The 25,575-nt window shown below is 44.1% G+C and overlaps 1 protein-coding gene across 10 annotated transcripts in view; it reads right to left on the reverse strand.

The window, feature by feature from the left end:
* Window positions 1-25,575, reverse strand: part of LOC143331278 (ryanodine receptor 3) — a 98,883-nt gene that overhangs the window by 48,190 nt on the left and 25,118 nt on the right. For 6 of the 10 annotated variants that reach the window (XM_076747985.1, XM_076747981.1, XM_076747983.1 and 3 more), the window contains exons 4-26: window positions 21,685-21,699; window positions 21,084-21,158; window positions 20,825-20,903; window positions 20,214-20,326; window positions 19,018-19,117; window positions 18,554-18,647; window positions 17,609-17,683; window positions 16,867-17,023; window positions 16,076-16,240; window positions 15,517-15,638; window positions 14,460-14,640; window positions 13,395-13,530; window positions 11,911-12,006; window positions 11,442-11,560; window positions 9,773-9,906; window positions 8,119-8,360; window positions 7,611-7,803; window positions 5,526-5,742; window positions 5,329-5,433; window positions 2,984-3,087; window positions 2,257-2,340; window positions 1,672-1,831; window positions 248-395 (exon numbers count right to left, since the gene is read on the reverse strand). In XM_076747985.1, the coding sequence (XP_076604100.1) occupies window positions 248-395; window positions 1,672-1,831; window positions 2,257-2,340; window positions 2,984-3,087; window positions 5,329-5,433; window positions 5,526-5,742; window positions 7,611-7,803; window positions 8,119-8,360; window positions 9,773-9,906; window positions 11,442-11,560; window positions 11,911-12,006; window positions 13,395-13,530; window positions 14,460-14,640; window positions 15,517-15,638; window positions 16,076-16,240; window positions 16,867-17,023; window positions 17,609-17,683; window positions 18,554-18,647; window positions 19,018-19,117; window positions 20,214-20,326; window positions 20,825-20,903; window positions 21,084-21,158; window positions 21,685-21,699 (2,914 nt within the window). The remainder of the gene's footprint in view (window positions 1-247; window positions 396-1,671; window positions 1,832-2,256; window positions 2,341-2,983; window positions 3,088-5,328; window positions 5,434-5,525; window positions 5,743-7,610; window positions 7,804-8,118; window positions 8,361-9,772; window positions 9,907-11,441; window positions 11,561-11,910; window positions 12,007-13,394; window positions 13,531-14,459; window positions 14,641-15,516; window positions 15,639-16,075; window positions 16,241-16,866; window positions 17,024-17,608; window positions 17,684-18,553; window positions 18,648-19,017; window positions 19,118-20,213; window positions 20,327-20,824; window positions 20,904-21,083; window positions 21,159-21,684; window positions 21,700-25,575) is intronic. The other 4 variants (XM_076747987.1, XM_076747988.1, XM_076747980.1 and 1 more) reach the window with 1 other exon arrangement.

Consider the following 25,575-nt stretch of genomic DNA (forward strand, 5'->3'; position numbering starts at 1 on the left):
GACCTTAGCACGTTAATTCTTGTTTTAGCCAGCGTGTTGAGCAAACTTACACTCAAATGCCTATTTTACGCTTTAAGATGTTTTTCTGTCTAGCATTGTGTCAAATGTTTCTCGTGATTTTGTGGTGTTTATTATTTTACTGTAGCACTGTGCCTAATACAAATTTCACCTCGGAGACAATTAACTTGACTCTACTATTTGACTGCTTGGGCCTTTTGATAGGCATCCTTTCTTCAGTCCAGCTCACCGCCTTCCTGGTCCGAGGGCTCAATGTTGTATCCGTAGCCGATCAGAGTGCGGATAGCCTCGCGCAGGCTGTCCCTGTTTGACTTCTTGGTGCGCTCGTCCAGCAGAACATAGGGAACCAGGCGAGGGTTGCGCTTACTCTTCAGGTCCTGCAGGGAGAAGAGAGGCAGAGAAAATTGCATGTATTGTATTATCTCATCAATTGTAGGCCGGCTTAAGGCAGCCAGCTGAGTTTGTTAAAAGTGCGCTGTTGATCCCTGCAACGGAGAAGTGCTGCCAGTCACTCTCTGCGTCTTCCCTGTGTCATTTCCTATAGCAGTGCTCCAACTGCGGCGCAACCGTGGAAGTATCATATTAATGCCTCTTAAGCAGATTTATGGAGCTTAATTTGAAATCTTGTGCCGGTTATGAAGATCACAGGCTTGTTTTTGTTTGGTCTGTCGTAACAGCTTTCCCTGGAGGTCTTAAATGAAAACCTTGTGTTTTCATTTTCAAGGCCATGTAGTACAGGTAAGTTTAATTACTATCACTTAAAAGGTTCACATATATTATAAAGCACGTACAATGCCCTCAAACTGTTTTTTGTGTGGATGCTGTAGTGTATAATTGCGGAAACTGACATGTAGATGTAACCATAGCTGCTTATACTGGAAAAACACTAACGTAAAGTGTCTTCTTATTGGCACATTTTCTGCTTACTGTTAATCAATAGGTGATTTCATAACTCTTCACTCTATCCACTTTATCATATTTTGCAAGATGGATTTAATTATTTCTCAATACATGTTGTAATTTAATGCTTTTATGTGAAAAGCAAACAGACAACATCAATTCTTCTTATTCTATTGTTCAGAAACAATATCATCAGACCAATTCAGATTCACTGAAATACATAACTTTCACAGGGATGACACATTCAATATCACACTGTGGCAGCAAATAGCAGTGGAGAATTTGGGATATCAGAGGAGTGTGTTTTATCCAATTTCATGGCAACAGCACCAAAATACACCAAAAGCCAGATTAACAAAAGCCCGCAGTCAGCGTGTGCAGTTTTAACGCTTGTGTGTTCAACAGATGAGAAGAAACGAGTTTGTTCTGCACTATACTGTCTGTGTCTTGTTGCCCTTTACTGCAGAACATCTTGCTGCATATTGAATAATGGCATATAGCTCAGAAATGTCAGGCCATACAAACTGTCTGACACATGCACTTGTAAGGTATAGACTGTATGGGAGGTGAATTAATGAAGCATGAAGGAGAAAGTGAACACATAAAAAATGCAGGAGCAAAGCTGGAAACAGATGTCAGAAGAAAACCCTGCCTCTTCCTTATATACACATGCTGTTTCAGGACAGATTTTTATCACCAAAATAACCGTTTGCTTTGGTCCCAACATACTGTGCGTGAATGCATCCAGTGTACCTGCTGAATGCCGTACGTCCATCCCTGTTTGATGCGGTCCTTGGCCCACACGTTGTGCGCATTCTCTGCCAGTTTGTCCACCAGCAGCTCCTGACCTGGAGTCAGTTTGATGTCTGACAGGTCCAGAGGAGATGGCTTATAACCATTGGACATCATGTAGCTACACGAAAAAGATAATAAAAAAGCAAACACATTTTCCCTCAGAAGTAATAAAGGGTGAATCCAACAGGGCGAGCTGACCCATATTTACAGCCTGATATAAATCTTCATGGGAGTAGATTCAGTAACACTAAATATCCTTTGTTCTCACATTGCTGAACATTTTCTGATGATCACACTGGATTTATACACATTTTAATTTAGCCTTTCATCATTGCTCTTACTAAAGAAAAGCCTATGGTATTACATACATGTTTCAATTGATGGATGATGATGAATATAAATCGCCTTTCTGCTTCTGTCTCTTATTTAATACCAGCACAATCACAATCAGTAGTCTAACAAACAGCCTGAACCGACATACATATAAATAAGAAAGTGTGGTCTTAAGGAATTTATTCATTGAATACAAGCATGCACACTTACTTCTTGGGGAGTTTTATCTTTTTGAGGGAGCTATCAGCATTTGGGTTGACCTGAACCACACGGCAGCCCAATGCCAGAAGGGTCCTGTGGAGAGGAAAAGAACACAAAGTGAGTGACTGAGTAAAGCTGTCTGCAGATTGTGTTTTATGCACACCTTGACAGCACATGTCGATCCAAGAGTAGCAATGGATGGGATGGGAGTGTTCAAATGGAGGAGTAATGGGTTCAACTGAGCATGTCCTCCTCTGTCAGGAGAGGAAAAAGGGCAAAGAAAACCCAGAGGAATGCACAGGGTGTGAGGAGCTTTTGACAGATCTTCTTCACACCTTGTAAGAGGACAAAGTGACGGGAAAAATGAGTTTGATGTCACTCAGGAACCCAACAGTGTCACCCAGATGTGTCTGCCACTGCCACAGATCAAGATTAATCACTGCAAACCTCAATGTTCTCCTGTATCATTTAAAGAGTTTTTATGTAAAACACTTGTAATAAGTCTCACTGGGACCTTTACGGAGAGAACCAAGTGCTGTGCAGAGTGCTGACGAGTGGAAAAGGACCAGGTGCACTGAGCTTACAGCTTATTTATTTGAATCCGTTATGAGTTTGTTCACCTTCATTTACACTGTAGTGAGGCCAATTTCTTCTGACATGGACATGACAGTTGCTATACATTAAAGCCAAAAACAAAAATACAGTGCAGAAAATGAATCCATAGTGCTGAACATACTTCAGAGTTTCTGTCGACATCTGCAGATTGTAGTTCTTTTCAGTTTCTGGCAGCTTGGAGAAATCCACCAGGCACGGATGCTGCCGCTTATTATCATCCCTTATCTATGAGAAAAAGAACAGTCACAGAAACACACTTCAACTCTCCTTTGTTACCTCCAACTTTGGTTCACGGTAACTCATTCTCTACGTACACCATGTAGGAAAGTTCATATGCGTATGAAATAGACAGCCTTGTCAGTCAGTGTCATTGTGAACCAACAAGGAGAGGGGGATGTGGTTTAAATACAGGCTGCTACTGGTTGCAGTGATAAGACAGTCTACTCTAGTGAACATGTTATGAAAGAGGAACAAGGGAGCATGTTTTCTTAGGGGAGATAGAAAGGTGTGCGACTGGAATACCAAGTGAGAGGTGTGAGGCCTCTCGCGAGGCTGCACCTTATGCCAAATAATCCCTTTGGCAATGCTGCTCAGAGGAGGCGGCATGGCAATGGCGGATGTTTACCAAGAAAACATGCAGGGCTGTGTACAGATATGCAGCTGTGTGTGTGTGTCTGTGTGTGTGTGTGTGTGTGTGTGTGTGTGTGTGTGTGTGTGTGTGTGTGTGTGTGGGTCCAATGAACACCAGCCAGCTCTTTTGTGAATAGTACAAGAACTCTACAGGAAATCTCTTCTCTGGCAGCTCTTCGTCTTACAGAATTACATTTGTGGAAGGAACAATAAATGAAAAAGGTATTTTTATGCAGCCAGGGCTAAATAACAAATGGTATTTTGCTTATTCCCTCTGCTGGAAGGCATCTGCCGTGACTGCCGCTGTAATTAATCGCACTGAACGACAACTTCAGAGCACAGAGTGAACTGCACTGTGACTACATCCAAAACATATCTAATACTATGTGCACCTCGGCTCTCACTGAACACGTTTGGCCACAATCTGACACACTGTTAGAGCCTCCGACCTCCGGAGCTTTAGAGAGAGAAACCAGACAATAAAAGTCAAAGCTCAGATTTCGATACATTGAAGATTCTGCTGAGGTGTTGGCAAGGATGAAGGCCTGCATGAAAGCTGGTGGTATTACTAACAGAGGGAGGACTTTGACATGTATTGTTTGTATTATAGACATAAGAGCTGTGTTCCATATTGTTGTTTGTGTTGTCATCTGTTCCTTTAAGGGCAAAACAGGTCATTTTGGAGTCATCCTTCAGATAATGTACAATGAACCAGAATCAGTCTTCTGCAGACAAAAGTTTATGTTTTTAGCAGATAAATTGCAGGTATAATGTCTTATATATAATGTAATTTTTCAACTGATCATATTCAAAATATATGGTCAGCTTTCTACATGTATGTTTATTAATTCTAAGGATTTAAACAAAGGAATAATTGGATATTTTGGGAAATACTATTAACTATTCCATAAGATCTGTCTGTTAAGTATGATGCTATAAGCAGAAGCTGGGTGGTTTAGCATAAATACTAGAAGCAGTAAAAACGGCTAGCCTGGCTCTTTCTAAGAAAAAGAAGTTCCAAAGATCAATAATCAACACTTTGTATCTCATTTGTTTAATCCCGACTCAAAGTCTCGAGTCTGGTTGTATTCCTGAACTTTGAACAGAGCCAGGCCAGCTGTTTTCCCCAGCTGCCTGTCTTTATGGTAAGCTAAGCTAAGCTAAGTGAGTGGTATTGATCTTCTCTCGTACCTCTCGGCAATAAGCATTTTTCTCCAAAATGTCAAACTATAGCTGTGTCAAAAAAAGAAAAAAGAAAAAAAAAAAGCAACCCTTGGGTTTACAGTGGGATGACGGATTATGGGTTTAAATAATCAATAAAATGTCTTTAAAAAGAGGAGAAACTCTACACTGACAATTAAAACACAGGCTTTCCCCTCTTGCTTTATTGCTGTGCTGAAATGGCCAAAACACCCTGTTCTGCCCTTTGCTGAAACAATACTTTGTAATTCATGACTTATACTAAAACACAGACACAATGACTCTGCTACCTACAAACAGACTGGAATGGAGCATCTAAATGAATGGCATGAAAAGCATCAAACATGGAAAAATGAGAGTGTTCTTTCCACTTACCCTCTTTTTTTGGTGTGAACCGCAAATTATAAAAGAGAAAGCAAGATGACGTACAGGCTTTTGATGATTCACTTCTAATACTGCTCACAACTAAAACATTTCAAGCCGCACTTTAACTCAAACTTGTTAAGAAAATGTGTAATCGTGATGTTTATTACACCACAAACATGGTAAAATGCATGGATTATGCTTTTTATCTTCTGCTCCAGAGTGAATGATTTTAAGTATTATATGTATGAGAGTAATCTGCATCTTCCTCACCTTGCCGTACGACCAGCCCAGCTCAATTTTATTCATGCCCCACAGCTCGTGGATATTCTCAGCCAGCCTGTCTCGAACTTTCTCTAAATGAGGCGGCATGACAATCTGAGGGAAAAGGTGTGGAAAATGTAAGCAGTGAGAAGGTTATTAACATCTTCATCTCAGGAATCAGCACTGCTCCTCTCCTGTTAGTTTACCTGGCTGGTTTCAACAGGTGTGGGGATGAAGGAGGCCTGCGACAAGAACTGCGCGGTGCCCAGCAGATCTCGGACTCCCTCCACGTCCCTCTTGTACTCTTTCACCGGCTCCACCTTCATCTTCTCTTTCGGCAGCAGGGCTTCGTAACACGGAGCGTAACTCGATGGAGGCAGGAACTTAAAGTCGCCATGTCGACCGCCCAACAGGAAACGCACCCTAATGAGATCAAATGTTGGTCATTTGTTAGCTTGTTCTATTATTCTACATGCTAAACATACTGGGAAAAAGTTAATTAAGGGAGGGAGAGGGGACTGCGTGTGTATGCAATCTGTATATTTGATCATAAGTGATAATCAGACAGCGATTAATGAACAAAGCAGCCAGTGAAAAGAAAACCATCCATGCAGCTAAATGGAACCGCTCTTTCCTCCCCTTCAATCTGTTCCAGCCACTGCTCTAACAGGGACAAGTTTAGCTCTGAGACTGAAAAAAAAAAAAAAACCCCGTCTCAGGCCATCACTGTGAAGAGGCTCTCCTGAGGCCGCCCAAAAATAGCTACTCAAGTAGTAGCTGTGACGCAACCGAGCCCATTCTGACTGCAGCCCTCAATTATTGAGCGGTGAAAGATGTGAGGCTGTCATTTTCTGGCACGTTTAAATCCGTCGAGATGTTCACCCTGTTCAGTGGGTCAGCTTCAAGCACAAGCTCCGAGGTGTCATAACCCGCAGAAGAGTGGTTATAAGACGGCATTTTCCATGTGAAAGGCTGAACGTTAACTCTGCAAATCATGACTTGTAAGCAATAGATGAAACACAAGCTCACAGGCCTTTTGTGTGAATCACTTGGGATTAATATTATTCAAATAATTCTAATAGCTTTTGATTTGTAATTATTGAGTTGTGGAAAGAAGCGTCTGGCAACATTACTGGTATTGTAGGAGGAAGATACACACTCCCTGAGCCAATGGTGGAGTTAGGAGCGACGATGACTGCTGTACAGGGGATTACTAGACTAAATTAAGCAAAGAGTGGAAAAGAATAGCAGAGCAGAAGCTCAAAAAACAAGAGCAGAATCTCACATTAGCATCAGCTCCCACCTCTGGACCTGTGGCTTCTGCTGCAACCTCTTCAAGCTGCAGCTACATGAGGTGAGTAATGCAAATTTTGATAAGCCCCTCTGATAAGTCAGTTATACTGTAGAAAAAACCCAAATGAAGCTATTAAATGTGGCAAAGTTTCTAGGACAGAAGACATGAAGGTCTACAACTTTTAGCTACATAAGTACCACCATGTCGATCCCCTGCCTTTTCCTCTAGTGCCACCATGATGCTGACATTTTTATTGAAATGTCTCAACAACCGCTGGGCGGATTGCAATGAAATTTGGTAAATATAATCATGTCCCATCAAGATGAGTCGTAATAAACTTTGGTGACTCAGGACCTTCCAGCACCTTTGGAAAGAGTCTACCCTGCTTCCTTCATGAAACATTTGCTGAATCACACGCAACTCTCAGTTTCCTTCCCACTGCTCACAGACCGTCAGCTACGGTATTACATTTTTGAGAATTCGTTTTCATTAGCCAATAAGGAGTGAATTCACTTTCAAGTGGCTCATATGACAAATATCATCAGACCATTCTCCTGGTGTCGGGTGTCTCTGGGCTTCAGAGAGTAAAAGCTGGTAATGCAAAATGCTGCTTTGCTCCACAAAGTCAGAGTCAATCATGGAATCATGGGAAAACTGCTGGAGCTTGAAATTCCACTTTAAAGTCTTGTCAATCACATCATCTGCAGTCGCCATGGCAACAGAGCAACGTATGAAGCCAGACGATTCTACCTCTGTCCAATCTAAAGGCCTTGAGGATTAATGAATTTGGACCAGAATGAGTGGGTGGGTTAGATGGGTTTCATGCAGGCAGTGCTGGTGTGCAGTGTATACACTTTATGTATGCTGCATGTTTCTTTTAGCTTGAGCTTGTCTGTCTCATCTGACCTGTGCTTCTGCATAGCTCATCCATCATCCAGGAATTTCAGGGAGCCTCTTCGTCTCAGACAACACACAGGAGAAACAAATAAACACTCACTTGACCCCCGCGGAGAAGCTGACGACAGGGAAGAAAAGGCCGTCTGTGTTGAAATTTTCAAACATGCCCTGAACAGGCTGTCCGTTGATCCTGAAGGAGATGCTGGGAGCGCCCAGGTCCAGGCAACAGCTCACCACATCCTCTGAGGTCAGGATGTGCTGGTTCATGGACGCCACCGCCCGCGGGACACGACCTGTTTGGGACACACACACACACACATTTGTGAAATCTGACCCAGTGAGTGATGCTGGCACAGATCACATCTCACTCGGTCTGTCTCACACACACACACACAATTGAGCACGCACATTTGCACACGCAAACGCACACAGTTACACACACTCTGGGCAAGGAGATCGTCCCTGCAGGGTGCTGGTTCTGTCTAGACACAACCTGGCTGTAGCCCAGGGTTACCACTCATCTTTAATACATGGGCTGATTATGAGCTGAGTTGCACACACACACAAACACACACACAATCACAGAATTTTTTTTTCCTCTCCCTGACCTGACCAGAGGTGAAGTCCATCAAAACCAAATGAGTAGAGGTCATCTCCGACTCCATTGCCTCCCCATCCCTCTCCTCCTCCTGGGTAGGGAGCGTAGCCTTTAGTGTTGGCCCAGCCCACTCTCAGGTGGGAGGGCTCGCTGGTCACAAAGTGGTCCACCTGGTCAATCATCAGCTCATAGTACCACTTCTTATACTGAGCTGATCCCTCGCTCACTCCCAGGAAGATATTTGGCCTCATACTGGCAATGAAGTCAAACGTGAAATCGTTAGTTATCCCTCAGAGGAAGCATTCCCAGATATTCTCACTTGCATTTGTAATATGTTATTTTTACTCTTAAAGCTAATGAAAAAGTCTACCCTCAGGACAAGACGATTCAATTTGCTTCTAATATATTTGATTCAGGAAGCTCCTAAAAAGTGTCGATATCGTGAAAAAAGGCAGAGCAAAGCAGATCATTTCACTAGTGTCAAGAAAATGAGCCAAAGAGATTTGTGAGATTAAAGTGGAGTTAAAATTATCTCACCCTCTCCAAAATACTTCTTTTCATTGTACAAAGACTGCAAGCTGCAGGATACTACAAGATAGTAGGGGATTTAAAGGGACAGTTCATAACTTTTTGAAATGGGGTTATATGAGGTACTTATCCATAGTCAGTGTGTTACCTATCAGTATATGGCGGTCAGCACGGCCCAGTTTGGAGAAGCAGCAGGAGTACTGGCAGGGAAGTTAAGCAATGTATTACTGAGGACAGGGTCAGCAGCAAAACGTATAGAGACAACTAAAAAAGGCTCACTTCTGAAAAAAATGGCAAGATAAAGCAGTGGAAATATTCTATACAAAGTCAACATATGAACTGATGTTGAGTTTTTAGGCGGACCTTTTTAAGGCAGCTGAAATACGTTTTTCGGCTGATCCCGTCCACAGCAGTACATTGCATAGCATCTGTGCCAGAACTGTGTGCTTCTCCAAACTGGGGGCGTGCCAACAGCCATCTACTGTTGGTAATACACTGACTATTGATATGTGACCTAATACAACCCACACTTTAAAAGTCAAGTATCAGTATACAGTTCTTCAATGTCCAAACATGTCATGGTTGAGCGTACGTGGTCCACAGCCCAATTTAAAGACCAAGTTGTTGAGTGTGCATGGTCTATACTTGCCATGTAGTTTTAGATGTGTACCATGCAGATTCACCCACAATAAATGTTTGGGGCACCAGCCGCTGAAACTCAGCCTAGTCATAACTTTAGTGTTTAAACGTAGAGATTTACACTAGAGTTGCACCACACAAACTAGTTCTTACTACGTTACAGGTTGTGATGCTAGAGACTTCCTGTTTACGCTGCTTTCAGTCTTTACTGACTAAGACATTCCTTAAGTTTCAAGTGGTGCAATCCAATTTAGTAAATGCAGATTTTGAAAGTAATTTGAAGTTACAAAGAACCTTTAACATGCCTGATGCAACCCAGTCCTACACCAATCACAGACTAGGACTTCAACGAATGGTAACGAATGAGACCATAAGACCTTACTTTTAACCACTGCATTTTTTCAATGTAATTATGAAATGTGGATTAATAATAATAAAAAAAATATCAGAGAAGCATGATGTTGAAAGGAGCCGTGGTGCTTGCATGGCTTTCTAACCTCTGGACATCATTGACCAGCTGGGTTTGCAGGAGCAGATCTCTCTTGGGCAGCAAGTGATCACAGATTAGGTTCTGATTGGTTCGCACAGCTACGCCATTACACACACACAGTGAGCAGAGCACATCCAGAATCTAAAAAAGAAAGTGGAGGCACCAGGGGGGAAAATAAGCAACAGTATCGAGAGGAAGAGCACAACAGTTCCCCAACAACTGATTACACATTGACCTTGTTTCCCCTCTTAAACCCTGGATATGAATCCATACTTCTCCAGAAATTACTTATCATCTTTGTTTCCGATCACTGTCCAGGTTGCTGCTCTAGGGACAGACTCGTTCAATGCAACCGCTGCATAATTACTCAAAGATGCTTATTGGGGCCAAAAACATGTCCAATAATATCCCTCTGATGTTGGCTTAACAAAGCCATAGAATTAAATTGGCCAGGAAGCTCCGCCAAGGGTGACAGGCCAGGGTACTCATCCTTTATCATCGGTCCTTTTCTCCTGCTCACATCGCAAAATGATATATTCAGGCTGATTTATGACCCCGGCCAGCTGATTGCTCCTGATCTCATTTCACTGTTAAATTGATTGATTCATGATGGGAACACACTGCAACCAAACCCCCAGGAGCCTTCTGTCAAAGATGGAAGTTTGTATGCTGGTAGAAGGTAAGCACAATGAATTAGTAGCTAAGGAGAAGAAGAGGTGACAAAGAGGCCCAAGGGGAACTGTTATGGAAATGAATGTGCATCCAGTGAAGCATATTGGTGAGCCTAATGAGGAAAGAACTGGAGATGACTGGATGCAAGATAAACAGGCAGTTTCAGTGGTTGTTGTGTGCTTTCTTGCCTGACTAAAAGTTTCTGACAACATCCAAGTAAGCGTTATCTCACAAAGCATCTTCAAAGGATAGTTTGACATTTTGGAAAATACACTCATTTGTTTTCTTGCCAAGAGTTACATGAGAAGATTGATGCCACTCTCGTGTCTTTAAGCGAAAATGAAGTTGGAGCCAACAGCTGCTTAGCTTAGCACAAAGAACAGAAACAGCTGGCCTGGCTCTCTGCAAATGATCTTAAAAATCAACCAACCAGCACCTCTAAACCTCACTAATTATCACGTTTCTTTAATCCATACAAAACTCAAAGTGTATAAACAACAGTGTTTCAAAGGGGGTTTGTGCTGGACCATTTCTTGCCAAGGAGCAGCTGCAAAGCAACCAGTTGAGATTCCAGGAAGTCACTGATCTATGGCTAAGATGTAGCTGCTGGCAGATACATTTTATTTCCTTTGTACTGAGCTTGCTGTTTCCCCCTCTTTCTAATCTTTATGCTAAGCTAGGCTAATTGACTGCAGGTATCAGCTACATATACACCTTACGGATGTATGCAATTTTTCAAAGTGTATTTCCCAAGATGTCAAACTATTCCTTTAAGAGTATAATTAATTGTTTTATTACCTTATCAGAGTTTACAGTTTCCACCCATTGTACTGTATATTGTCTTGTCATTTCACCTCAAACTATTCACCTTTATTTACCCCTTCATTCAATATTTTCCTTGTACCTCTTTACACAGTACTGGAGCCAGAGGTAGTACCCCAGATTAACACCCAACTGTAACCCCAGATTAACCCCCAACCCCAGCAGCACTACATGCTGCTCACCTTGTGGTTGCGTCCGTGCTTGTAGAGCAGCGATATGATGGACTTGATGTGTCCTCTCTGGATGATGTTGAGGGCCTCGGGGCTCTCAATTAAAATGCAGTGCAGAACTTCCAGGATGCCTACACAGCCGCAAATTCATCAATTAGTTAACACCCGCAGAAGAGAAAGACACACCAGAGGACACTCATCAAGAAGACATCCAGTCTGCATAGATCAACAGGGAACACTCAGTGCTGCTCATACATTCTTTACCATATGTTTAAAAAGCAGAGGTACGTGTAGGATTTTTAAGCAAGCAGTGTCATCTTTTCTATCTTTTAAGACTTGTGTCCCTGTTTAGGAGTGCAGGATTACCATTAAAGAAACTGGATCCTTTCGTGATGTCTCTTTGACAGAGAAAATGCAAGTTTCATCTCACAATGCTGTTTCACTGGAGGCTCAGTATGAGTGAGAATGATAATGACCATACCTGACGAAGACTCCAGTCTCTCCAGCTTGCTCACCAGCCAGTCCAAGTTGTTGGAGAACTGGGTGCAGTTGTTTCTGTTTCCTCTAATTAATGCCGCTGCAGGGCACAAGGAAAGTGTGCACAAGTCAAATTTTACAGGAAAGAAGAAGAAGTTTTTGTTCAAAGTGGTTTGATGGATCCCCTTCGGTGCACTGTCAAAGCTCAGAACAGCAAACAAAATGTCAACCAAAGGTGGACACCTTATGTGCGCGCCCAAAGCCAAGAAACGAGAGAGGTTCTGCTTTGACACGCTCATAAATATTAATTTGGAAGATGCCTAAGATAGAGGGAGGGAACGACACAAGGAGAAAAAAGACATAAATAAACGCGGACAAACACACCCACATACGTCCTAGCAAAAAAAAAAGAAAAAGAAAAAGAAAAGACAGGGTCATCCGATGCAGACAGACAGGGAAGAAAGGAGGGAGGCATCCCAAATCCACTTAATACTGCGCCGGAGCAGGTGTGTGGAGGAGGGAACGGGGGAAGAGAAAGACGTGGTTGGAACACTAATATAAGCCTGGAGGTGAAATCAGTGTAAATAAGAGTGTGAAGGACACACTTGGAGGACAGAGGGGCTTCAGTGTGGCAGGGTGACAGAGACACTTCACATACAGGTTATCCACATTCTCTTCTTAGCAACATGACAAATCATCAAATCATGACAGGGAGAAAGTCACACCTGCTCATGATTTCCTGCTGGCAAATGCATCTTTTATGTCACGTCAAGTGGTGAAGAAAATGTTCAAGCCAAACATTGTATTCATCAGATACAGCAGAAGACAGCAGGGCTTCCAGACATAGAGGGAGAGCAAGAAAAAATATCTATTTTTCCCTGCCAGATCATTTTAGTGAGATACGTCTATATCTGACGGAGCATATGGTCGCAGTGCAAGAGGTTAGAGTGATTTTGCAATGGCAGGGCTGATGACATTGTGCTATGTGAACACAAAGAGCACAGCAAGAGCAAGTAAACAAAACAGAAAACAGCGTAGTGGTGAGGACTGACATTCAATGGACAAAAAGCCATCTGGCCAATAGGCGACACCCAAAATTTTGAGTTTGTGGGGGTGTGTGATGGCTGGTCTTGTTGGGCTGATGCCCTGGAATCACATCACATAAACTGAAAAAGCTCCTTTGTATGCAGTGGGCCACGCGCCCAACAATGTGAGTACATGTGTGAGTGCTGGAGATGGAGTATTTCTGGTGTGTGTGCGTCTCCGTTCATGCTATGATGTCAGAATTCTGGCAAACTCAGTTCTCCACTATGAGGCGTCTGTGAATAGTCATCATGGCTCCTCATCACCACAGAACCACCACAGACAAAGCTGCTTCATCTTCAAACAACAACTCTCGTCTCTGTGATTGATTGCAGTAGCACGTCGATTTAAGCGCGCGTTTGTGTGTTCATGCGTGTGCGCCTGTGTGGTAGAGGAGCGTCTTACCCAGCAGCTCGTACAGCAGGTTGAGGATGTCCTTCCAGGCGGCTCCGGCCTCTGACCCGGCACACTCCCCGAAGTGGGCGGCGCTGTTGTAGACGTTCAGACGATCAATACAGTTGGACACCAGCGTCAGCATGCCCTAAGAAATGCACAGCGATGCAACACATGAACATAATACAAGCACATACACATGAAAAAAAAAATACATGTGTAACACATGCATGTAACACATGGACATTGCTATTAAACAAAAAAGCTGTCATTAGTCATTTTTTTAACTCTTTTTCTGCAGTATTCAATCAGCCCATCCTGAACGCAGCCCTATGGCTCTCTCCTGTCCCATTAGGTGGTTGTGTTATACCACAGATAAGTGTCTACTGTGATCAGATATGCTAAATGGACAGCGTGAGAGGAAAAAATGCATATGTGAGATGATTTATAATGCCAGGAAAAATCAAGAGTCAGCTCAGCATTGACAAATTAACCTTCTCAATGTGATATATCAAGGTTGGGGCATAATTGTGCTATTTTGGTGTATGGTCACAGAAAGACTAGGTTAATAAGATGAGAGATGAACTGCAGAAATATGGGCCAAAAATGCACACATATTTCATCATTTCAGCTAATTCCCACTCATGTATGTTGGCTAGAGGAGACACATTGTTGGAGCCTGTTAGGGGAGTTTGGTTAGTTGACATCACAGGCCCCCTTGGTGAGGCAGCTGACATTTCATAATTGATGAAAGCAATTTAGGTCCTAGAGGCTTAGTGGAAAGCTTCAGTGCACTCGGGCCAGCTTCGGGAAAACTTATAACACCAAAAACTGCTGACGCCCTCAAATGCAATGCCTCCAAGTACATGATGGCATTCAAACACAACACACAGAATCAATTGCTTTAGTCTTTCGCACACTTTGTCTTTTGCAAGTTTACCACTGCTCTGGGCTCACTCATGTGTGCAGTCACTTACTGAAACTGCCTCAATCACAAGTCAAAACTCTTACTATGGTTATGAATTGATATTTCATGGACTCTCAGTTTACCACGCCCTCCTTTATGGTGAAACTCACTTCCTGTTTGAATAGGTTCTGCCGGTTCTTGAGTGAACGAAGCTTGATCTGCCTCTCTTCATGCTCCAGCTCAACGTCAGGGAGCTGGAAATAGGCGATGAGGTCATTAAGGGTTTGGAGCACCTCCTCAATGGGCAGCGAGACCAGTGCCCTGTTCTTAACACCCAGACAATCCAGGTCTCTGGGAGGGGGACATAGAGAGAGCACACAACACAAAAAAAGCCCTTATTCAGACATGACAGCTGTTTGTGATCATGCATAGTTTTCAAAATACTTCCATTCATCATCATCAGATGCAGTAATCTCCTGGTAGAGACACTAACTGGAAGGCTGAGCAGACTGGAAGAGAGGCTGCGATGACTAACACAATGTTTAGCCCACAGGTTCATCCATGCTGAAATGCTGATTTCCGCTGGCCGGCTAAAAATAGCTCCTGTCGGGTGCGTGGGAGGGGTGCAGGGAGATGTATGTGTCACAGGCAGCAGGAGGCTGACAGGCTCTCACATGTTCCCGCCATGATTGCCCCCGAGCCTGGCCCAGGGGACAGCGGCCCGTTTGATAATAAATAAGTGCACTGGAAGCATCCACTTACGTGCTCCGCGGCTTCCTTTTTCACAGCTGGCCGTGCATAGCTGTGACAATGTTTGCCGTTTGGAAACACATGACTGGACCGGTGAGTGAGCTGTCTGGGGCTTTGGCGCCGCACTCAGTCAAAACTCACAGGCCCAGAGCTTAACTCTCCACTGAGTGCGTTCACAGTCTGGAGGGACGTTACATCACGATTTGTGTGGACTGTGTGAGAGTCCATGAGGCTTTGAGATGTCTGGTTTTCAGGCTTCATCTCCAATTTGGTGATGTGGCGCAGTTGAGGACTTTATTATCATCTCTGTAAATTACCATCATCAGCATGGCACTTACGCAACATGTACCAGTGACAGGACATTTTGCAGATTACCCTCATAAAGTGGTTCAAGACAAATGTGAACTGTAATTTGGCTTAATTGGGCAATTTGTGCCATCACGTCATCGCCAGCATTAGCGAGGAATGGCAGCGTACCTGATGAATCGGTTGAAGAGCAATGTGGTGTTGCGGATGATTCGTGCAGCGCGGGACTCCTCGTGTTGACAGCGCTGCAGGGTCAACCCATCGTCCATGTGACCTTCAGAATGGAGGCACGCCTCGAAAGGGCAGGAAGAGAGAAAGTGTGAGACATTGCCATGAGATGATACATGGGGGGACAAGAGGGGAAAGGACCAAAAAAAGAAGAGGAAGCCATTATAGAGACATAGTCCTCAGCCAGCACTGAGTCAGAACGTCTGCAACACAGGTGCTGACACTGCAGGCTACCTGGCTGTGTTTACATGGACGACACATTGTCACGCACCTTATCACGCACCCACCTCCCTCACTTCTGCCACAGTAGCCAAGGGACAAGGTTTGTATTTATTCAAGGCAGGGATCCGAACGAACAGACAATCATCTTAACTCAATCAACTCATTACCCTCAAAATAATTATCTGCTCTGAGGAATCTGATTTGCTTATAAATTTTGTTTCTTTCTCTATGTGCTTTGCATCTGAGGACAGGATGGCGTGTGCTTGTGTTCTCTGCTCACTCGTCTCTTGAGGGGACCCAGACGAGCAGATTTGACATCAGGTGCCTGGTAGGAGAGCCAGAGTCCCGTGGCCACGTGCATGATGAAGCAGAGCGAGTCCCCGTATTTAATCTCTGCCACCCCCATGCCCTCGATGTCCCGCTTGGGGCTCTGCTCAAGCTTCTCCTGCACAGGAGGGGAGGAGAAAATGAACATGTCAAAAGTTGTCAGGGTGTAATGCATGAGTACGCAAGTGCAGTAATAAAATGTCCACATTCAAACATGCTGCATGCAGATTTGTTCTTCTGCATCTGATGTTTCTGACTATCCATCACAGTGAGATGATTGTGTTTGCTTTGATGTTGGGATCAGATATAACTGCAACCCATAATCAACATGACGACTTTGGTGATAAATGACTTCACTTGTATTCTATAATGCATGCTTGAAGTCCACACTGGAAGGGTCACTAATTGGCTCACAATCACTGTCCATATCTAGAAACTCCATTACACAGAGCAAGGCTAAATGGACGCTTCAGTCAGAGTCTGCAAGTTCAGCTAAATTAACATCTATGGTGCGGCTTTCACTGGTCCAGTAATTTCCATTGTCCTTGAAAAATGGTGATTTTCCAGTTCAAGGGGAGTGGGTGGTTCTTTTTAAGGTTTAGAGGTGGCGCTTTATAACTCCTTTTCAGGCTTGTGTTTAATGAGGAAGCATATGTGGTTGAGTCCATGTGACACAGGTCACCTTGAGGAACGGCGGGGAGTCAAGTGCATATAGCTTGTGTCCGTGTGTGTTTGTGTCTTAACCTTAGAAGCTCTGAAGCAGAAGGTGGTGGCGACAGTGTCGGACCTCTCCCGGTCCTGCAGCACCAACCCCCTGTCCTCAGTCAGGGCCAGGTAGTGACCGGTGGTCAGGTGCCGCAGTCGGAAGGGCTGACCCCAGCGGATGTGGCTCCCACTCCAGCTGTCAAGGTCACACCCACGCATTAAAATGAAACATACAAGGACACAAAAGTTGTCTCTCATAACCCCTGGAAGCCTAATATCTGCTCATTAGTTGATCTAAACATTGCTGCCAGCTGTTAATTATTCAGCATGCCATGCGGTAGAATAACTATCAAATAGCTGAAAATATTCCTCTAATTATGCATTTTGTTCCTGTTCAGGAAGTTCAAAACAAAACAGGGTCAACAACACAGCGGATGTGACAAATATCATATTTGACACAGGAAGTGAAATGGAAAAAAAGGAAAGGCTGCCTCCCTGTGAGGCTGCAAAAAGACAGGTTAAAAGACTGGAAAGAAAGAGGGAAGGAAAAAAAGGAATAATGAGACAGAGAGGCCACAGTGCAGTATTAAATCATAGGTAGGGAGTGGGAGGAAAGGACAAATAGGTGAAGGGAGAAAAAAAGAGAGAAGATAGAAAGAAACAGCTTGGGTGGAAAAATGGGAGAATGATTGAAAATGGAAAAAAGAATAAAAGACGTAAAATAGCGAGTGAGAGACAGGAAGGAAAGGAATGGATAACAGATCATCCGAAAGCAACCCACCTGATTCGGAGCGGTTCCAGCCTCCACAAGGACCTGGCCTTGGCACCGGCTTTACCCGTCTCATAGTTGACTATCCTGGGGGATGCCAGAGAAGCGTGAGTGGGTGGTCTGTCTGCGCATGCTTTCAATGTCTAACCACCGCTGATGCTCTCAAGGTCATTCATCCTGGCTTAGAAGAACACCACCTCTTGACTCTCATTTGTCGCACTGATATTTACCGGGAGGATGGTCGACCCAGACGCATCAACACACACACACACACACTGAAGCATGGGCTGTATTTACTCTGCCGTCTACAGCATCACATCCTTCAAACAGAGACATGTGCGCCCTGATAACCCACAGCTACACTGTCTATCAGTGATATGGTTGACTGGGCCCAAAGATAAAAGAAATCGCTCATCGCCTCCCCCCCACCTCCCCAGTGACAGCTTGGAGTGTGTTTGATCTGCCCCAGAAAAACTGAGGACCTCTAAACAGATCGCTGTTGCATTTCAAGGACAACAGTAGGAGAAAAGCCAAAGCTGGAAATTAATATCTAATCCCGCCTCCACATTTCCCCTGCTCTGTTCTAAAAATAGACACCATGTGTGTTTGTGCCCAGGAGGAAGACCCATCTCCTGGCACCTGGCGGAGTGTGAATGGGCCTTGCCTGCTGTTTTGACCCACTTCGGACCCAGTGTGCCATTTTTCTGCAGCCCACCTCATCTGTGTTGGCACCAAGCAGCTACACTGTAGCTAAAAATAACACAGCGGCCATTTTGGCTCCCCGGAGAGCCGAGTGTCACGCCGGTCAGAGGCATTTTTATGAAGCGAGGTGGGAGCTGAGGAACCACAAGTAACTCACAGGTCGGTTTGCTTCTCGTGTGCTACATAACGGGTTTGCCATCACTAAAGTGTGACCCCTAATGCTGCAGTTTGTTCAAAGCTGGCTGTGTTTCGCACCTCTGCTGCTCTTCACTCTGGTCCGATCCTGGGATGGCCACTACCTCGTCGTGTCCATGGAACAGCCGCATCACGTGACCACCCAACAGGTAACCTGTTGGAGGAGGAAGGACAGAAGATTTAGATATTGTGACTCTGACGGTCTCGCTCATTGTCTCATTCATTTATACATTTAGACTGGAAATAATCAGATTCTCCATGTTTGAAAAAACTGATGAGGTGCTCTGAAACACAGAGTGGTGTTTTAATGTGTGGGGGGCCTTTCCTTGGCTAATTAGTGGAAACTTGCACCCATCTTGAGGTACATTAACTAATTCACATTCATCTGACAGTGCACACCCACTCCTTTTCTTTCTTTTTTATGTTTAATTCATTTTTCCTGAACTGAAAAAAGAATAGAATAAAGGAGAAAATTATTGGAAAAACTGGGAAGAACTCATGAAGGTTCTGTGTGTGGTCTCTACCTTCTTCTATGTTGCTACCGGAGCAGATAGGATGGACGTTCCACAGGGTTTGCATGAAGGAAGCATCGACCTGGATGTTGCCATTGGAGATGGATAAGTGCTGCAGCAAAGAAGGAAGATTACATGCAGCATTTACTTATTTGGATACAACCACATCAGTGATAGTTAAAACAGTTCAACTGAAATGATTTAATACAACGAATAAGATCATATCATCATATTAAACAAAAGTGTATTTCTGAAAATATTCCTTCAACAGCAAATGTTGACTTTTCCAGCAGAGTTCATCTTAAGTTTAAAACTCTTGAACCACTGATGCAGAAGGAAACTGACTGACAGATGTCATGAGAGTTTGGGGATCTCTATCGTCTCGGGGGCTGTAATGCTGTGCATGTGTGTGTTCGTACATGGGTACGGGTCCACAGTTTCTGTGTGTCAGACTCTTCAAAACAAATTTTGTGGCAGCTGTGTCCTGAACATCCTCTCTCCCCAGAGTCCCTCTGCAGCCCTTAGGTGCTGTCCCCACATACCTCTGTGTAGGCGACAGCGGGGACTGACTACCAGATTGACATTGGTGACCGTAAGGCGATAGTGGTCATCTGGCTGTGTCCCTGCCGCCACGGGGGGGTAAACACCGCCTGGCTGCTGTCATCAACTTCTTGGATCACAGGGAACATGTTTCCCAGGGTTAGCATACCACAGTGCTATGATGCTAAGCTTAGAGGGCATGAAGGTCTAATAGTAGAAGAAGCCTATTGCTGAAAAGGTCAGCCGAGAAGAGCAATAGGAACATAATCATTATTGATGGCGGTGGGAGGTTTGGCATGTGACCAGGATGATAACAGCAGAAGCTCATTTGAAATGGCACTGGCAGCAGTCTAAAGAAATCATAATCCACCAAAGCAGACATTTCCAGCGCAGATCAAATGCTGCTTCGTGTAATTGTTAGAGGCCTTGCAGTCATCCAGTGGGAAAAAGTTGTCGCTTTTAACATTAAGCTTCCTGCAGGAGAGGGGTCATGTGGAGAGCGCAGCATGTGGTAACCGGATTGGGATAATCTGAAATTTTGTCACATCAGGGGAAGCAGAGTTGATGTTCTTCTACTGAGAGCACTATATTATTAACACACACACAGCAGAGACACACACATACACTAGCTACAGCTTCAAGGGACAACTGACTAACAATAAACTTACAAGGTATCGCTCTGAGGACAAGCTGACGAGGATGAGGTCATCACCAATCCGCACTTTCTCTCCTTCGGATCTCTGCTTGGAGGCAGGGTGGATCGTCCACCAGCAGGCCTCACCTGTAGTGACACACACACACACACGCGTAAAAATGCTGCCTCCAGAGCACGACATTTCCCCTGCCATGATGTCATCCGTAATTACTAATAATGAAATAAGGCGAGAGTAGGCAGGAATGAGAATTTGGACACATGTGAATGCACCATGGCAACAATCTTTTTAAGCCACACTGAGGTGACTTCTCATCTGCCGCATGGTATGAAAGAAATAATAATGCACAGGAAGTCCAGGTATCAGGGCACCACAACAAGACTATCGAATGTGCAGCAGAGATGTAATCAGCGCTGTGTCTACAGCTCTCCACAGGGAATATTAACTGAGATGCTGGATAAAAAAACAAATAAAGCAGAGAGACATAACAAACAAGGGGCTTGAAGACAGCAGAGAGAGACACACAGAGTGAAAGAATTAGACAGACAAAAAAGAGCCAGCGCATCGAGAATGAAAGAGGAAAAAGAGGTGGATGAAAGCAAAGTGTGCCAAAGGTTTTCTTTTACCTGTTGAATCCTCCTGCAGGCCGACATCAAAGGACAGCTTATCTGTCTGTGACCTTGACGTCTTCAAACAGGCCAGGTACTGTGGTCAGCAGACACATCAAACCAACAAAGGACAGAGCCGTCACACACACTCTCTGCAGAAGAACTCGCTCGCTGTCATGCACTTAAATCGCTAATGACGTTTCAATGCTGCTCATCGGGTTTGAAACTGTTGCTGTTGCGATGGTGACATTGATGGTGATTGCGTGCGACCTCTTACCATAGAGCTGAAGGAATGCCGCAGGAGGATGGCGTGTCCATACAGAAGAGTCTTGTGTCCACCGCTCTGCGCCGCCTGCAGAGATCATTCACGCACAAAAAAAAAAAGCACACAAACATGCGGTTACATGTGAAGCTCGGGCTCCTGACAGACCGGCCCCAGAGGTCTCCCTTCAACAGCTTCAATCTACATCCGACCTCTACCACTGACTGTTGACCTCAGCGAGGACCTTCGCGCCAACGATGATGACCTCAAGCTTGGGGCACACATCTCTTGGGGAGGGTTTACCAACCCATCTCGCCAATGAAGACATGCAATCTGACTTGCCAGAGGAGATGGTGTTTGTGGCTCCTGTATCCATGAGCGAACAGGATACGGGGTCATCTTTCCAGCACTCCAACTACAGGAATGTGGGAAGGATGCACAGCTACGGTCAGTCTCCAGTGCAATGTCAACATTAGCAGGGAGTGACTCCGCCGCTTATGGGGTTGGGTTAAGATGCAGGGGGGGAACAGATGGTATCTCTACTGTTAGAGATGCAAAGGGGGTAAAGAAGAGTTTTTGTTGGTTTTCTTCGGCAAGCAACTCCCATGTTACTCACCTTCCTTATGAGCCTCTAGGAAGCATTAAGGTAAGAAAGAGCGTCATTATTCAGAAAGGACTATTTTCCTCTTGAGCCTTTCTGCCTTCAGCTGCTTTATTTTAATCTTTGATACAAAAGTCCGGAGGGCACATGTGATTGTCAAAGGTCATTTTTTAAGAGAGATTAAGGAAAACATTCTTTGGCATTTTACAAAGCAATGCCACTGGCACAAGACCCAGAAATGCTTTCTGAAACAATACCAAACAGCCAAGTTTAACCATAAAAATGTCACATTAAACTGAAACTACAACCACTACAAAACACTAACGATATGCATTCAAGGCTTAAAATCTACCAAAGCTAAGTAAGACCTTAATTATCTGAGCGAGAGAAGAATCATGGCAGTGTTTTGTGAAAACATCCTATCATGCACAGCCTCTCTTTGGTTTTTTTTTATTGTCTCTCTTTTTTCTCTTCCTCCCTCTATCCCCCTCCATTGGCTACAGGGACAATAGCCGGCCTGTGATTTGATGCAGTTGTGTCGTGCAGACTGCAGCACTGGCTTCCAGGCTTCTCCTGTGCTTCTGGCTACTGCTATATGCTGGCTGAGGTACTGAGCTTAATGCGGCGAGGCACATCCAGCTGCAATCACCACAACCAATAAACCCCAAGTCTTCCGCTCCCCTCCTTTTCCCACGGCTGAGCGGTGCGTTACACAGATAGAGTAGAGTGAAGGAAATTGTGGCCCATATCAGTAAGAAAAAGAATGTGGACTTAAAATTGCAGCAGAATTTCAATACACCTTGAGCAGCTAAAATGAGTAAAACTGAATTACCCTCAGCTCACTGAACCATAAAGGATCAAAGAAACATAAGAGAAGAAACAAGCTTGTACTCCGTCTCCTGTCCAGCTGTTGACCACAAGTGACATCCTCATACCAATTTAAAGGCATGACATTTAGCAGGTCGCAGCCTCCCGGTGTGTGAGCCCTGCAGCTGATTATGTGTGCGTGTGTGTGGCTGCGGTATTGTGGTTTCTCTCAGTAAAGGAAGGGGTGGGAACAGCCACGAGCGAACACCAAGCTAAAAGAAAAAGCAGGTGGCGGAGGAAAAGAAACACAAGACACCAGATGTTGTCAGAGCAGCTCTGTTTCTTTGACTGACTGATGTCATTATTTGACCAGTGACCCTCAAATCAAACAGGTCAGCACCTTTTGGATGAGCGACAACAAATTTGCTGGTGCATACTGAACTAAAAGGGGGCTGGCATTTACACCAGCTGCAAGTGTGTTGTCTTTGCAGGTCCTCTTCCTCAGAGTCTACCGGCTAAAACCGCCTACACTACCGATTTGCTCCAGCCACGGTCTATTGATAAGCCCATCTCTTCAAAGACATATTGATTTCCGAGCCTCAGCCGAGACATATTCAACCTCCACTTCCCCTTTAATGGTGCTTCCTCCAGTGGCATTTCAGCGCAGGCGAAGAATGATGAATAGGTAGACAATATCGAAATCAGATAAATGTGAGTAGAGAGAAAACACTGAAGTAACACAGTAAAACCAGCCAATCTAAGCCCCAGAGGCACGATACAAAGTACAAAAGGTACAACAGATATGAAAGGTTAAGGATGAGATTATTTGAGACAAGTAAATCTTCCAACTAGTCTTATGGAAAGTGTGAAACTCAATAATATTAAAGTCCAACTGAAGTCATATTGAGCAGTCTCTTTTTGCGGTCAAACAATTTTTGTAGTGGTGAATTTTTAATAAAATGTATCATCAGGAGCCTTTTTGTTATGAAAAGGAAGAAAGAAAAGGTGTTTGAGAAATGCTCATTTTCCCTGAGTCTGTGTTTGATTGACAGCTGCAGCTGCATGTCGTTGCAGACGGTGTGTTATTAGCAGTAAGGACCACACAAACATCTAACTGAACCCAAGTGATACTTGAGGATAAGCTTACATGCTGTTTAATGTGCTGCAGCTGTACAGCTCATTAGCTATCTTACCTGCAAACTGATGTTAGCAGTACACTTTTAGGTGGTGAGTGTTTGTTTGGTGGCTCATTTGACAAGCTAGCAGGCTGCTGTCGGGCCGTTAGTCGGTGTGACCATCTCATTTTGATTGGCTGTGTAGAAATAAGATCTACATCTATTGCGTAGATAATTCATTTTACGGGATTTTGACAATTTAATACAAAGGTAAGGGGCACCATCATGAAACCTGAGCACATAGAATATAACACATACTGTCGCAGACCAAAAACATGCAATTTAATTTCAGCTGGACTTTACGTGATGTTCTTAAAAAGGTGCTGATGCAAGAGGGATGAGCCTGGACGAGCTGTTAAAATATGTCCATTTGAGGTTTAACTTAGCATTAAATATTTTGATCACCCTTTTTTTCTATTGTGTCTCATAATTCCCTGCCAGATAGCTCTTCGACTCGCCGCAGCAGCAGTGGAACAAATGTCTGCCGCACAGACAGAGCACCCTGGCCACAAAGCGCTGGCACTGAAACATCAAGTCAAGTCAATGAATATGAGCTTTAACTGTGGATTTATGGAAATTCTCACCGTCATTGTCCATGTGGCATTAAAGGGTGAACTGGCTGAAGCTGACTCAAAGTCAGCTGAGAGCTTTTTTTTTTAAGAGCACTCGTGATCGTTTTGTGTAATGTTGCAGAAATCTGTGTCTCAGCTGTTGGCATCATCTCATAGCATCTTACAGCATACAGTCAAGAGTGAGAGGGTAACACTGTGACTAATTAGAGCTCATCCTATGTGGTAGGGTTCACATGAAACAAATGATACTGCAATGAGCATCCATCTGAATGCCCCGGGGACAAGACTAATGTTAATCTGACACTAATCCAGCATTGGTGCCGCTCTAGTTCTCCAGCAGTGGAAAGTGAGTTGTGTGAGAGCTGATGGTTGTGGGGAACCTTATTGGGAAGTCTATACAAAACTCTATTTGTCTCTGTCAGCTCGGCAGGAGCTCAGACACAATCTTCTCACCCAGTGTACACCAAAAATCCATACCATCATCAGTTATCTGAAAGCATGAGCTCTGGTGTTTGCATAAACCATGTTTTTTTATCGATTTCTAATGTACTGACAAATGTTCAGTGGTGATGCGTTCTAGTAGACAAGCCATACTATAGGACGTCAATGGGGGGGAGTAAGAGAACAAACTTTGAATGGTGACTAATCTACTGCGTCATGCATTAGGGATGAGAGGGGAATGGTATGAATGGTGAACATACCCATCGATCCGGGCCGCGTGTCTATCATGCGGAAGATGGAGATTATACACAGAAAACAGAAGATAAAGATGGGAGAATTACACATCTGTCACAGAAATGAGAAAGAGAAGCAAACACACTTGCAAGAAGACAACCAAAACAATGATTACATGTGCACATTCCCTCCACCAGACACTCCTCTTTCCTTTTATCACATTGGAAACTCTTGGAAAAAAAAAGCTAAATATATTTCCAACTACTCTCTATGCTTGTGTGTCACTTTTATTTTTTACAAAGGAAAATATGTAGCTAAATAAAACTGTTTTCCTTCAAGGCTTGGTGTTAATCAAGTGGGCAAAAGTGCATGCAGCACTTGAGGAAAAGCTGCAGTGAGGCCACGCTGTCCTCATTAGTAGTCATGGGGGCCCGGACCTCTCTGCAGTCGGGGTCCCCAGGCCAATGTAATGAGCCTATTTTGCCCATTAATTTCTTTATAGCGACTGAAAGAGTTAAGAGTATTCAATTGAGCTGACTGCATTCATTACAACAAACTGCTTTACAACCTCTTTTGAACATCGAGCAGAATCCGACATACAGTACATGACTCAGGGATGGCTTATGAAGAGTTGAAGTATGGATTGACTGTTTCCTATCTGTGTGTGTGTGTGTGTG

This window comes from Chaetodon auriga, chromosome 14 (assembly GCF_051107435.1).
Source record: "Chaetodon auriga isolate fChaAug3 chromosome 14, fChaAug3.hap1, whole genome shotgun sequence".
NCBI classification, from domain to species: Eukaryota; Metazoa; Chordata; class Actinopteri; order Chaetodontiformes; family Chaetodontidae; genus Chaetodon; species Chaetodon auriga.